The sequence below is a fragment of the Pituophis catenifer genome, unplaced genomic scaffold (assembly GCF_029215685.1).
Source record: "Pituophis catenifer annectens isolate HBS135680 unplaced genomic scaffold, rPitCat1.0.hap2 SCAF_6, whole genome shotgun sequence".
Taxonomy (NCBI): Eukaryota; Metazoa; Chordata; class Lepidosauria; order Squamata; family Colubridae; genus Pituophis; species Pituophis catenifer.
The window spans coordinates 35,459,198-35,473,847 of NW_027256886.1; the positions used below are offsets into that span (position 1 = coordinate 35,459,198).

The 14,650-nt window shown below is 36.7% G+C and overlaps 1 protein-coding gene across 1 annotated transcript in view; it reads left to right on the forward strand.

Moving 5' to 3' along the window:
- Positions 1-7,149: 7,149 nt before the first annotated feature.
- The window catches only part of ANO7 (anoctamin 7), a 47,157-nt gene continuing 39,656 nt past the window's right edge, over positions 7,150-14,650 (forward strand). The window contains exons 1-4 of the mRNA XM_070945105.1: positions 7,150-7,434; positions 9,130-9,193; positions 10,571-10,731; positions 13,211-13,318. Of these exons, the coding sequence (XP_070801206.1) occupies positions 7,150-7,434; positions 9,130-9,193; positions 10,571-10,731; positions 13,211-13,318 (618 nt within the window). The remainder of the gene's footprint in view (positions 7,435-9,129; positions 9,194-10,570; positions 10,732-13,210; positions 13,319-14,650) is intronic.

The window sequence follows — 14,650 nt, forward strand, 5'->3', positions numbered from 1 at the left end:
TTTTCATCCCTAATTAGCATAGCAACAGTAAGCCCAATACATCTAGAAGCCAGCAGATTGCCTGTCTAGGGTAAGATGATAATATGGTAGCTTTAAATGTAAAAATAAAATAATCTCCAGCCTCTTTATACTAATATTGCAAAAATTCATTGATTGAAATCTCTGGTCATCTAGACAAATTGGTCTGAAATCTGTTTTGATCCCATATTAGTATTTATAGAACAACAGAAATTAATACATTTGATGTTTAGAAATATAATTTTTCCAATGTCTACATTAAGATGCTTAGTTTGAAAAGTTTAGCTGATATCTATATCATCAAGGTCACTGGTTTTGCCAAATTTTTCAGGATTTCCATTGATTTATATGAATGTATGCCCATTTAAAAATTGTCTTGAAATAAAGCATTCTTTGCTTTGGAGAATTATTAATTATAATATGCTGCTGATACCTTTAAGGAAAATAATTGGGCTCCTTTTAAATGTTTTTCTGTTGTCTGAAGAGGAACTCTAAACTTGCTTTGTTGGCATTGCTTTGTAGTCCTCCAATGCCAGGCACTCCATCATTCTTCAGTTATGATCTCATAAATGATGGCATTAGAACTCTTACATCAGTAACAGAAGGTGAGGCTTTAATAACTCTATAGGATAGATCTATTTAGCTAGTTAAGGTGCAGTTTGCAATTTGAAACTAATATGTTTTGACCTGCCTTAGGCTTTTTGACAAGTTTTAATCAAATCAACAATTTCTGCTCCAAATTTTTATCTTTATATTAGTAGTCTATGCTTCTGAACATCAGACAGGCAAAACGGTTCAGGAAATGCACTAAGATGTTTAGACTATTTGTAATACTGTGCAATGTTTGAGCATTTTATGTTTTGGTTTGGGAGCTTTGCATGCAAAGAGCCATTGACATCTCTTAGGCTTTGAATTAGGTTTACAATTTTGTGCACTCCTTTGGCAAAATACATAAAGGAAAATTAGGCAGTGCCAGAAATCCTAAGATTTTTACATATTTTTTCCTGACCAAGAGAATGTAGCCCTTTTATTCAATTACCTTTTAAATTTTAAATGTGGTTTTCTCTTTCCCAAATATCTTTCTTGCTCTACACTTTACAACTCTCTTCCAGTGGAGCCTTTTTAAAAAGCATATGGAGATTTTAAACTGCCCCTTACAGTTCACAGTGATAAAATGATTCTGTTCTACTGATTATTGTAAACTTGATTCTTTAATTCTCACCCTTTCACTATGTTATTAATTTTCATTCACTTTAATATCTCAGAAGCTGCTTTTTTCAGTTGTGCACAAGTACACATAAGCATGCATACATGTATATTCTAATCAGGTTTCAGCAGAAATTTTTAGAATAGCACTGATAATGAGAAACTAGGAGAGCGATTAATGTAGTGCTCCCAAATAGGAAAAATACAATAATAACTAAATGCAAACATTACATAAATCTCTACATGTAAATGAGAAATAGGATTATTACAATAATGATGAATAGAAATTCTACAATTTAAGTAGGAATACAACTTTGTGTTAAAACCAGGATGATCTCTGTAACCTCTGTCCAGATGTTCTCAGCAGGAGCTTTAAAACTTGCTGCTTACCCTGTTTGGGAAGTTTAATATGGACCAGATATTTAATTACAATATAGTTCTATCTTTTTATTGTTATTGAAGCTCAACTACTGCTTTATTAAAACACTAAGTGAGGTCAGCCCTTTCTACAGATTTATAATCTAATAAAATATATATTAGGGATGAGGATATGGAGCGAGAGGCTAATCAGTGGCTTCTCAGTATCTTCAGTTGTTACATGATTCTCATTTTTTTTCTCCCTACATCTTTTCTTTTACCCAGCAGGAAAAAAAATGGTTGAAGTGTGAAATCTATCTCTCCTCTCCTTTTTTTTATACATGCCTTTTTTCTTTATATATTTCCTTTAAGAAAAATTTTGATAAAATGTGTCTGCTTACATTTACGCGTGAATCTGCAAATCCGCACCCTCATATCAAACAAAGGCAAGGTCTACTAAAAGCTATTAAACAGGATTGCTCTGGGGAAACTACTTGCAAGTATGAGATTACCCCACCTTATGCATACAGCCAGGTATTAACCAAAGAAGAATCCTGCTGGAGTGTATGTTGAACAACGTCAGAAAGGCACCGCCAATCAATGGCATTTGCTGCCTTCTAAAGTAAAGACAAGTGAAGATAAAGGCAGGAAATAAGCAACATGATATACGGTACTTAGCATCCTTTGCATTTCCTTGGAATGGCTCAGATTTGTCAGATGGACTTGTCAGCTGATAATCATTCAACCCAGAGAAAGAGGGTTCAGGTGCAGTAAGCCCATCACAACAACAGGTAGTTTTGTAAATAAGAATGTCTGTCATATGATGCATAATTTGCCTTGACACAATACAAAAGTGTGTATAGAGCTGCTTCCTCATCTTGTTGTATGACAGGCTTAATCTTATCCCCAATCCTATTTCCACAATTTTTACATGACCCTCCCTCCCTATCTCTAGCTAAAGATTTGTTGATATGTGGAAAACTGAAAGGCATTCTTCTAGCATGTTTCTTACGTAATGCTCCTCCTATTTTAAAAACCAGCAATAGAATACTGGCCTCAGTATGCGACAGTTGAAAAGTAACTATACCACAGTAAAATATCTCCGTATTTTTCACCCAAAATTGCAAATGAGCCATTTCATTATCTGCAAGAGACCAGTAAAATACTTCCCAGGTGGTTTGCTAAAGTAAAAAATCCATAGTGGGAAATTTTGGAGAAATTCAGATCTGATTACCCCCACATTCAGATTGTGTGATTACCAACAGGTTGAATAGTTTCGAAAAGTTGTTTAATTAGCAACAGCTCTGCAATGCTTTTGCTGAGAGTATTTTAGTGTATATTTCTTTTGTGTACATTTGTTATGTTTACTTTAATCCCTCATTTCCCAACATTTCTACTGTTGGGTTTGGGGAGGAGTTATCTGGTTGGGAGAGGAAAAGGAAGAAGGAATTATTAAACTCTCCCTCCACCCCACAAAAAAGAAAAGAATTGCAACATTACACTATTGCAAAAGATTTTTCTTTACATTTCTCTGGGCTTCTATCTGGTAAGTCTACCTATTTTGTAGATTTCTTCAGTTTTATATAAAACAGCCCCTGGCCTGCAACAAAGTGAATGGTGAATGGAGGCAGGGAGCAAGAAGTGTTGGAAAATGAAGCTTTGTGAGTCACGCCATGCAGGATGTGTTTTAATATTTTTGAAATGGGACTTCAGATTTCATGTGTGCTGTGCATTTCCAGGCTTGCAATAAGATTTTGTAAGAATTGACATTTGATAGATGGGATGAGAACCATCTTAAGCTAATTGTTTAGTTTAAATTTATAATAATAAACCAGGAAAAATTATAATTGTTATAATTATAAAATATAATAATCCTTCTTTCTGCCTTGATGTATTGTATAAATCCAAGTCAGGAGAAGACAATGTGTTATGTGGCCCCAGACAATTGAGTTAATTCAGTAAACTTATGAAGAAGCTATATTGTGCTAATACAATATTTGTTAGAAGAGACAGATATTCCTAAACAGTGATATCATGCATATCATGTTATTATTGAACAAGTGATACAAACGATCTTTGTGTTGATAACAATGTTCATGGCATCATTTGTTCATCTTTCCTCCCTGTGGACAACCAGGCAGAAACTCTTAAGTTCTTGGCACACATATTGCTGTTTAAAAGTTGAATTTAAAATATTCAACTATTGCTAAATGGTCTGCCTTCTGAAATGAAAATAGCATAGCAAGAATTAAGACCCTTTAAAATATTAATTAAACCTTAGATGAAGTATTTACAAACTTTTCACCATACATCATCTGGATATGGAGCTTTTTAACTGCTACTAGGAGAACTCCGTAAATGGAGCCCTAGCTACCTCCTTCCATCCCATCTTGCCCAAAATGATTCTGCCCATTCTGCCAGAACATTTAGATAGTTTGATCAAGGGTTCCTCTCCATGACTGATGACTGTGAACCAGAAGGCAGGGCCTGATATTATGGAATATGCTAAGAGGATCCTAGACAGATCTTGATTTAGCTGATTTTCCACCATGTCAACAATTTTTCCCTAAAAGGAAAAGTTGGTTTCTGGGTGTTAGTTATTCAATAGAGCTGGAGTAAGAGAAGGTCTCTTCAAGTGGTGGATCACTGCCTCTTTCAATGAACACAGCACCTCATCCCCTCAGATGATGTCACTTCTGAATCCACCTTACCACACACATCCTTAGCTGCCTGATGAGAGTCAGATTGGGCATGGGTCCATTCCACAGTTGATTGAGATTGTAAAATAAAATGCCTTACACACTTCGCAAATTCCAGACGCCCAAAAGAAACACTGTATTGCAAAATATTGCCTACTTATTGACGTGACTGCTTGATTGACATCAAAAACCTGAGCAAATATGAGTAATATGAGTAGCTTTCTGCAAGAAAACCTACAAAAGCATCACAATTGGGTCTAATAATTTTATCCTTCCCCTCCCTTCAAAACACTCTGGATTATTTGAATAGAGTAGTCAGGCAGGAATCTGAAGCTGCAATGAGAGAGGAACATTACAGATGCAGTGTTACACATCAGATTCAGTATTCTGAATCTGATGTGTATTCAGTATTCAGTATTCACTTTTGATTTTATGCTCTTGTCTTTCTAGGTGTCTTTACACTCATTTCAGTTCCTGTAGCTCTTCTAGGTGTCTTTACACTCATTTCAGTTCCTGTAGCTCTTCTGAGAACTAGGGAGCTAATCAGGATTGGTGAGTTGAAAGAGGCAATCTCATTGTTAATTAATCTCATCCAGAGCTATAGTTATTTATTTACTTTATTACATTTATATGCCATCCATCTCTCTATCAACTGATTGAATCACTAGAGGTCAACTAAGCTCAAGATAGATGGAATTTTCCAGATGCCTTCAGAAAACTTTCATAATCCATCAGGCAACCAATGTGGGCTCTCCTAATTGGCCATGGCCTTTGGAGAGTCATGGTACTCACAATCTTGACAAAAAGTGACCTGACCACACAAAGAACAGATATAATGTCCTCCTTCTCCAGATCATGTCATTCCTGCCCCAAAATAAAAATTCAAACTTGCATGAAATCACTCTTACGATTTGAGGCAAGATTACCCAAGACAATCTTATGGTCACCTGGAGGTTATGAAATTCTAGGGCTCATAGACTCAACCCAAAGGCATAGAGTTTGAAAACGCTAATTAATAAAGATCTGGGAAAATCGAATTCTACTCAATCAATGAAGTTGAGGAGCTCCAGAAGGGCCACTGCTAGACAGGAGGGTAGCCAGCATCTCAAGCTGAGCCTGTATCCCACATCCATTTATTTCTGGAGCAGTATTACTAATTACTGCCACAATCACATGAATTACCACAACCCCTTTTCCCAAATCTTATCATTATAGATACTGCAGAACATGAAGCCCAGCCAGCCAGATTTCAGATAGGGTTATATCTCCTTCATTGTCCACTAATATGCATGAAGTCTGTACATTTATCTGTTTATTTTAAAAAATTATCAACACTTTTTAAACTCCAGTCTGATCCAAAAAACTCTGAGTGAATAGATTAGGTATCTCCTCTGTACAGAAGTGTCATTTATAGAGGCAGCATCCAAGGTGCCCAATGATTCAACCATTCAATATCATAGTTAGGGCTACTATTTTAGAAAAAGGAACCTGGACCAATGTGCAAATCCTCCTTCTATAACATCAGATGGCCCTCCCCTGCCATATCTTCTCTGTCCAACACTATTGTTGTATGGTATTTGACCTTCTTACCCCCAGAGCCAATGCTTCATCTAATACTTTTCTGGGATCTCATTCAGCATCTCTTACCAGTGTCCATCTTTATTTTGTATCATTTTATATCACCTTCATTTTCCAGTAAAGCTTTTGGTTACCATAATTGTAATATAGAATAATTATACAGTACTGTTTTGTAGTACAGTTAGTCCTTGACTTATAACAGTCCATTTAGTGACCGTTACAATGTTACAATGGTACTGAAAAAATACATTTTAACCTAGCATGAAAAATAATACAGCATTAGTAGCAGAAAGATACCCTTTACAAGTGTATAAAATACAAAAGCAAAAAGTAATTAAAAAAGAAAGAGAAGCTGGTTATCTTCCAGGCTATGGTAATGAACTTTATGAAGAATGGCCTTAAAAGAGGTCCAGAAATTATAGAAAGTCCAGAATGTAACAGCCAGATCTCTTTGGGGTGCTTTCCATTGGGAGCACATGCAAAGTTCAGTGGCATCATATAGAATTCCATACTAAATTCAAAGTGTGTGCATTAACATATAACACAAAGATTGCTATCATAAATCACTTAACAGTTTGGGCCTACCTCCCCAAAGCAGCACTTTTACCCTATCCCCATCTTATGAAATTAGAACTCCAATCATCTTTGAAGGAGTTTTAAAAATAATGTTTGCTTGAGAAACTGACTATATGCCAGTTTGAGCATATAGGAGTTAAGTTTCTATATATATATATATATAAATGTCATTGTGTTTTTAAATTGGACCCTGAGATTTAAAATCTATAATGACTCAATAGTTTACCTGCCATTATCCATAAGGAGTTTGTAGCATTGATTCTTTTGTCAGTGATAGCATTGGGCTATTTCCTTCATTCCTAGTGTCCCAAATATTTTCATATAAAGTGAAACATTCAGTAAGTGAGTGGTTATTTTTTTACAATGACAACTGATTAAGATGTGAATTGAGAAGACAGTGTTTATCTCTGCTTTTCTCACAGAAGAAGCCTTAAATTCAACTTCTGGCCATTTATCTGTACTATATTTCCCTCCCCCAAGGGATATAAACTTACAAGGAAGTTCTCCTGCCTTTGTAAGTGACAGGACTGGTTAGACAGGATCAGTTTGTGAACACTGATAGTATCCCAGTAGACTAGAAAATGGGAAAGAAGGCTACTCCTTTTGCAGCGCACAATGCTACAACTTCTGTGAGCTATAAGGGCAAATTCAGTTTGTTGCTTCTTACCATCCAGACATCCTAGATTTCTTCTTGTCATTGGCATGAAGACTAAAGATGCAGCGCAGAAAGAACAGAGAAGATGACAGCTTGTTTACAGAAGAACATGATCTCAAAGAAGCCAATTATGGGAGCTTAAAAAAGAATTCTGAGTCAAAAATAAAGGAGTACATTTATGAAACCATGGCCTTTGGGCCGGAGAAGATTGTAAAGTTGTCCTCTTATGAAAGCCTAGACGGCAGCTCTGAACATAACTCAAAGGATGCTAACCAGTCCAAGCAGAAGAACGTGGAGGGTGACAGATATTGGAGGTTATCCACAACCTCTCTTAAGGTCCCACAGGTAGGGAAATGGTACAGGAACGGTAGTTCTTTAACTCTTAAATCTTAAAAATCTTTAAAAAGTAATAAAAGAGCAAGATCCAGTTAAATTAATGTTTGTATTTGAGTCAGACTGTAATTAGAAACGATAGGTTTTTTTTAAAAAAAATGTACCATAGAAAGGAGAGTTGTAGAAAAAAGTAGCAAAGCCAAGGATTGTTTAGGTTTTAAAAAGAGATGGGGAAAATTTTTAAATGCATAATTGTTAACCAGTCTTATGGAAAGAACTTACTGAAAATTGTTGATCGAGAAATATTTGCCAGTGTTAGGTTTATGCTAAAAACCAAGGAAATAAATAAGCAAAAGTGAAGAATTAATTGTCTTATAAACCAATAGATGTGTAAAAAAACTACACAATTGTCTGCTTGTTCGAATCATTTTAAACAGAGCTAGAGCTTCAGTAAAAAGGAGAGAGAGAATGGGATTTAATAACTTGAGCAGCAAGTTTAAGGATTCCTCTTGGATTGTTCTCCCCAATGGGAAGTCTTTTAATCTCTTCATTAGGAGAATTCATAGTTTTTTGTTTAAAGCAGCATTCTTACTTCAATATAGGCCAGGGGTCCCCAACCTTGGCAACTTTAAGACTTGTGGACTTTAACTAAGTTGAAGTCCACAAGTCTTAAAGTTGCCAAGATTGGAGACCCCTGATATAGGCCATTAGAATAGGGACATATTTTAGCTGGTTAGGCAAAAAGAATTAAAGAAGAAAAGTGTTTTCCCCCTCATTTCTTCCTTGTCTGAAAGGAGGGGAAGAATGAGGAGTTATTTAGTTCTCTTGCAATTTATTTCATTTCAATCAGTAAGAGGCAGGATCTATTAGACAGGCTTTTCTGATGTAACTAAGTTTAGAAATATCAGCAGGATGAAAGCTTGAATTTTGGAATAACAGTTCCAATATTTCATGATTTAAATATGATTCATACTGTTGATTTTTTTAAGTCAACATTTATAAGGAGACTATAGAATTTGTGTCTCTGTGCATACATACATACATACATACATACATACATGCATACATATTCATATATTCAGTAAAAGAAACTTATTTATCCTTTCCTTTTACTTTAAATAGGAAAGTTAAAATCAGCATAGCTATTATGTGGTGACTATTTCTGTGGCTATTGCAATAGAATAGGGTAGTAGGATACTTTCACAATTTAGGGAAGAAATCCCAGAAGGCAATGGCAAACCAATTTTCTACAGTTGCCATAAAAGTTGTCATAAAAAGGGCCAAATTTATTAAATCATCTAAGCTAAACTCAAATCAAAAGAGACTTTACTTACCCCTCATTTATATTGTTTCTTGCCTCAAAATGTTAAGAAACAATTCCACTCTTTTTCACAATAGTGGTCAGAGGAAACATCTGAGCTGTAGAGAAGGAGCTTCAGACTAGCTGGTTGCCCAACTCTGTGTACATATACCTGTGTAATGCCTCTGCAGAAGAAAATACTCAGGGATAGAGTAATAAATCACTCTAAACCTACCACGTATTCTCACAAAGAGGATCTTGCTGTTTTCAAACGTAGAAGAGGTCAGGAACAACCTACTGATCAGTACAGTAATGATTGCAGTCTAATCTTTTGCCATCAGTTCAGCTGGAGTGGGAAATCTGAACCAACCTGCTTTTCTGTTGATTGTTAATATTTTTTTCCCCAGTGGAATAAGGACTGCCTTGTAAACAGCACTGCAAACTTCTTCAATGATGAAAAGACCAGGATAGGTAAGTGAAGAAATAGCTCACCGCAAAGCACAAAATACCAATATTTCCTTTTAAAGAATGACTGAATACTTGTTTTTTTTCATGCCCCTTTCCATTTATCTGAAATCAGTTGTCTTGTAGCTATTGGTAAAATGTCTAGGTCCTAGTCTATCATTTGTCCTGTTATTGCAGAAATGTTGATTTATGTTCAATTTGGCTAGGGGAATGTTTTAAAAATTTGGTTGGAAACTGGACTTATATAGCATTATCTCTACATCTAAATTTTTAATGAAAAGTGTAGGTCCAAACCAGACATTATGAAGAAATGGGAGATCACATATTCCATGTTTTATTTGAAATACACCTTAAAGTGGTGAGTTTAGCAGGTGTTATTCTTGTGTGCTTAATCCTTTTCCAATCAACTGTTTCTCTTTAAAAAGTACTATTTATTTATTTATTTATTTATTTATTTATTTATTCATTCATTCATTCATTCATTCATTCATTCATTCATTCATTCAAACATGTACAAGATAAAAGGTATGGACATGAACATAGGAAATGAGTACAAATAAATGGGGACAGTAGGACAAGGACGCTAGGCATACTGGTATGCTTATGCACGCCCCCTTTATGGACCTCTTAGTCACTGTCAGTATTTTTCCTCTGGGCACAATATTTTTCTTTAGCCACTTTCAATTTTTTTTTCTCCTTTCATGCACAATCACCTCCTGGATAAAAGATAATTACAGGGAATGACATTTTCAATGGAAAACAATGTAATGAAAATGTACTGAACCTTTACATACTTCTTGTGTCCAGTTATCTCACCAAATATAAAGCATTAAGCGGCCCATGGGACTACAATGGAAACTGCTTCTCATTTTCTCAGAGCTTTTTCTCTAATTAGGACTAGAAAGTTGCTCTACAATTGGATTTGATCTCAGACTCTTGAAGTTCTAATGATGACTCTTGTATTTCCAGTGCAGGAAAGAGATTAGAAGAATTCATTTTTAAAATTTCATTCCTTCAACATTTACATAGTATTCAGGGAATCATAAGTATAATGCCCTATTTTATCAAAACATTTGTCATGTGGACATACAACATAGTTTGAGAGCTCTATTCCTTTCCTCTTGTACTTTTCCTTAGGAGTTAAATTATTATAGTTTTTCTGGTGATTTTATATTGTCTGGCTGGCCAACAAAAACAGGCACTTAAAAAAAATTTCATGAGGAAACTTAACAATCTTGAGGTTTCCTTTTGCTGATTCCATGTAATTCTCCATTTTTACAAATGCATCTCAGATTATGAATGTATCTGGTTATCTTTTTACTTTTTTTACTCCTGAAAAAATGGCTAATGGAATATTTCTACTGTCTATGTGTTTTGCCACAGACTTTATCCTTGTATGGGAATCAGATGGCCAGAATCCAGAAGGCCAAAAAGAAGAGAATGATAATCCAAAATCCAAACAAAAGAGATCAATTGAAATTCACAAAGAATGGCGGGAGAAATTTCTGCATAAGCTCCAGATGAAGGGAATCAAAATTGAAAAGGCATGCAAAAAAGTGGATTGCTGGCAACAGAGTGGTGGGTGGGAGAGTGGGAAGTTGACCGGAGAGAGAAACACTCTTCCCTTTAAATTTTCATTGTATCATCCTCAATTTTATTGGTCTCACCTTCTTTCAGACTATTGGGAGACTAATATAGATCTATTTCAGACTGGTTGGTCCTCATCAGTTAGCCACACCCCTTTCCCTCCCCGTAGAGGCTAAGTATTTGCTTTCTTCTCTTATCGTAGGTTTTTGTAGGAAGACCTCTTATCGTAGGTCTTCGTAGGAAGAAAGCAAATACTTAGTCTCTACGGGGCTACGGCAGTGGTGGGTTCCTCCCAGTTCGGCCCAGTTCTGCCGAGTCGGTAGCAGTGATGATATGACATCATCGAACTGGTTCTGCCCACCCCACCCCTCCAGCCCCCCGTGTTATTCTTATCTTTTATTTGGCCCCACCCCCAATCTATTGCTACCTCCTGAGTCCCAGCTGATGGCTAGAGGGAAAAAAACTGTTTAAACTCTTGCCGCGGGGCTTCAAAAGGCCGCCCTACAGCTGATCAGTGTTAAAAGAAAACAAATGAGTAGACCAGTGCCTGCAAAAATAAATGGGTAGACCAGTGCCTGCAAAAAATACTTGAGTAGATCAGTGCCTGCAAAAATAAATGGGTAGACCAGTGCCTGCAAAAATAAATGGGTAGACCAGTGCCTGCAAAAATACATGAGTAGATCAGTGCCTGCAAAAATAAATGGGTAGATCAGTACAACTCTGCAAGCAGTTAAAAGCCTGGTACACCAATACCTCTGCTAAATCCTAAATAATTGTCACATGACCATCAAGCCATGCCCACAAAATAAGCCACGCCCACAGAACCGGTAGTAAAAAAATTTAGAACCCACCCCTGGGCTACGGGGTTCTATTTAGCCATATGTATGTATATATGTATGCATGTATATAAAATAACTCCCCCCTCCAGACAAGATATAAACAACCTCAATAATTTAACAACTTCTCTATTATTTAAATTAAAAAACTCTTCTTCCTATATTTTATCATTCCTGTATCTCATTCCTAAATCAAATTGGAAAAACTAATTCTTCATTTGTGTGTGTTAAGAGCTACCAGAAATGTAAACGTATATATTTTAACCTTAATTAAATCCATTTTGTATTCCAACGTATGACTTTTTCTAAGAAATAAAGCAAAAGAAATCTCTCTCCATTTATAATCAGGTCTTTAAATCATCAATATTCAGTCCTGCTCAAAAAGAAATTCCTATAATAGCTAACAGAAACTACAATGTATATATTTTTACCTTGGCCAAATAAACTCACTTTACAGGTAGTCCTTGAATTACAGCCATTCTTTTAATAAGCATTCGAAGTTACGGTACTGAAAAAAATGAGTTATGACCATTGCAGCATCCCCATGGTCATGTGATTAAAATTCAGATGCTTGGCAATTTATCATATTTATGATGGTTTCAGTGTCCCGGAGTCACATGATCACCTTTTGCATCTTTCTGGCAAGCAAAGTCAATGGGGAAGCCAGAATCACTTAACAAACAGTGGAACAGCTTGCCTTCAGTTGTGGTGGGTGCTCCATCACTGGAGATTTTTAAGAGGAAATTGGACAACCATTTGTCTGAAATGGTATAGGGCCGTGATGGCGAACCTATGGCACGCGTGCCACAGGTAGCACGTAGAGCCAAATCAGTGGGCACGTGAGCTCAGTTCCAGTGTGCATGCATGTGCTGGCCAGCTGGTTTTGAGGCCTTCTGGGCTCACAGAAGTAGGGAAACACGCTGTTTCCTGTCTCCAGAGGGCCTGGTTGGGGTAGGGAAGGCCTGTTTTTGCTCTCCCCAGGCTCCAGAGCCTCTCTAGGAGCCTGGGGAGGGCAAAAACAGCTTTCCCCACCATCACCCCGGTGGCCCTCCGGAGGCTGGAAACGGGTGGGGCACATATAATTATGGGTGTGGGCACGCACACATATGAACCACCACCCCGCGCTCCTCCCGCTTTTGGCATGCAATGGCAAAAAGGTTAGCCATCACTGTCATAGGTCTTCTGCAACAGCATAAGGTTGAACTGAAGACCTCCAAGATCCCTTCCAATTCTGTGGGGTTTTTTTTGTTTTTTTTTTTGTTAAATGCTATTTCATATTCTATTTTGAATGCACTGATTACAAACATTTCTCTCCTAGTGATCTGGGACTGTTAATATGTTTCTGATATCAGAACTGTGGTATTAAATTGGGCTGACAAAGAGAATCATTTCAGTCCAATAGAGCTGTTAGTAATAATTGGGGTCAGATAGGGCTAGTAACACAAACACCCTGGTTCAGAAAAGTGCTGTTAAACTTATTTTGCTCATGAGTGTTTTGGAAAAGGAATATTTGCCCTCTCCAGTTGAATACATTTTTCTAAGGGAATCTAAAGTACCAAATTTTGATGTAGCTGAGTGACTCTAATGGTCTCTTTTGCAGCATGCAGCCCAACATCCAAAGAAGGTGATCCACTTTATATTGTTGAATGCTCCCTGGAGTGTGCTATGTTATTATGCTGAAGACCTCAGGCTGAGAGTCCCCTTGCAGGTGAGAATGCTGTGGAACCTAATATCCGTAGATCAAACTTTGCTGCCAGTTAAAATCATTTATTATAGTCTGATCTCAAGAAAGAAGAGGTTGGGGGTGTTAGTTGTTTGTTAGCTATATTACATTAGACTACAGTTGATTGGAAGGAAGTTGCTTATGTAAACATTAGTTCGTTTAAAAAAACCTATCTCCATGTGGAAACTACGAGTTGACAGAAAGGCAATCCATCTCCCTCTTCTGCAGTATCTTCCTTTTGTGAACAGTGATTTTTGTTCATTTAAATGAACAAAACATTTTGTTTTTATTTACTTTTGTAAACTGTCCAGTATCTTGGGAAGCTTGGCAGAGATAAAAATTTCTGTAAATAAGTAAATAAATAAAGGAAAAAAAATATGCAAAAATTGTAGGAGAAGAACTAGTAGGAGAGAACTTGTAGGAGAGCCTTGGTAGTACAGTGGTTTAATGCACCCTGTTATTAACACAGCTGCCTGCAATTTCTGCAGGTTCGAATCTTACCAGGCTCAAGGTTGACTCAGCCTTCCATCCTTTCTAAGGTAGGTGAAATGAGGACCCAGTTTGTGGGGGCAATAAACTGACTTTGTATAAAATATACAAAAGTATGAAGGCTATTGCTTAACACATTGTAAGCCGCCCTGAGTCTCCGGAGAAGGGCGGCATATAAATCAAATTAAAAAAAAACTGATTTAATTTATGTTATCGAAAAATCAAAAGTAGCCTGGCCAGCACCTTTTCTAACAGATGTTGTTAAAAAGCATAAGATTTAGGAACCATGTTTTACACAGCAACTGCATTTGTTTTTGCCCACTTCACAGAAATAGTCAACTGATGGAATAAAAACAATATTCACAAAACTGAACTACCAACCCAATGAGATCGATAGAGAATGTTACCAGGCCAGTTCCCAGTTAAAAGACAGACCAGAAAAAGAGAAACTGAAAGCCACTGGTTGTCACTTACAGTTCGCTGTTCAAGTCACACTAATGCCATTATTAATAAACTACAACTCATACTAGAAAATGATACTGCACTTATTCAGGCATTGGGTGGCAGGCTCCTACTTGCATACAGACAAGCATCCAACCTAAAGAGTCTCACAAGCAACAACAGTAGGATAATGCCAAAATGGGTACCAGACTCTGCAACAACTCCAGATGTCTACCTTGCTCCCATATCTGTATCAACAAGAACATATCAGAGGTGCCCTCACATGCTATTCCTCCAATATAATATCTACCATCACACACACACACACACACACACACACACACACACACACACACACACAGAATTCAACAAATAACGATCCAGAAA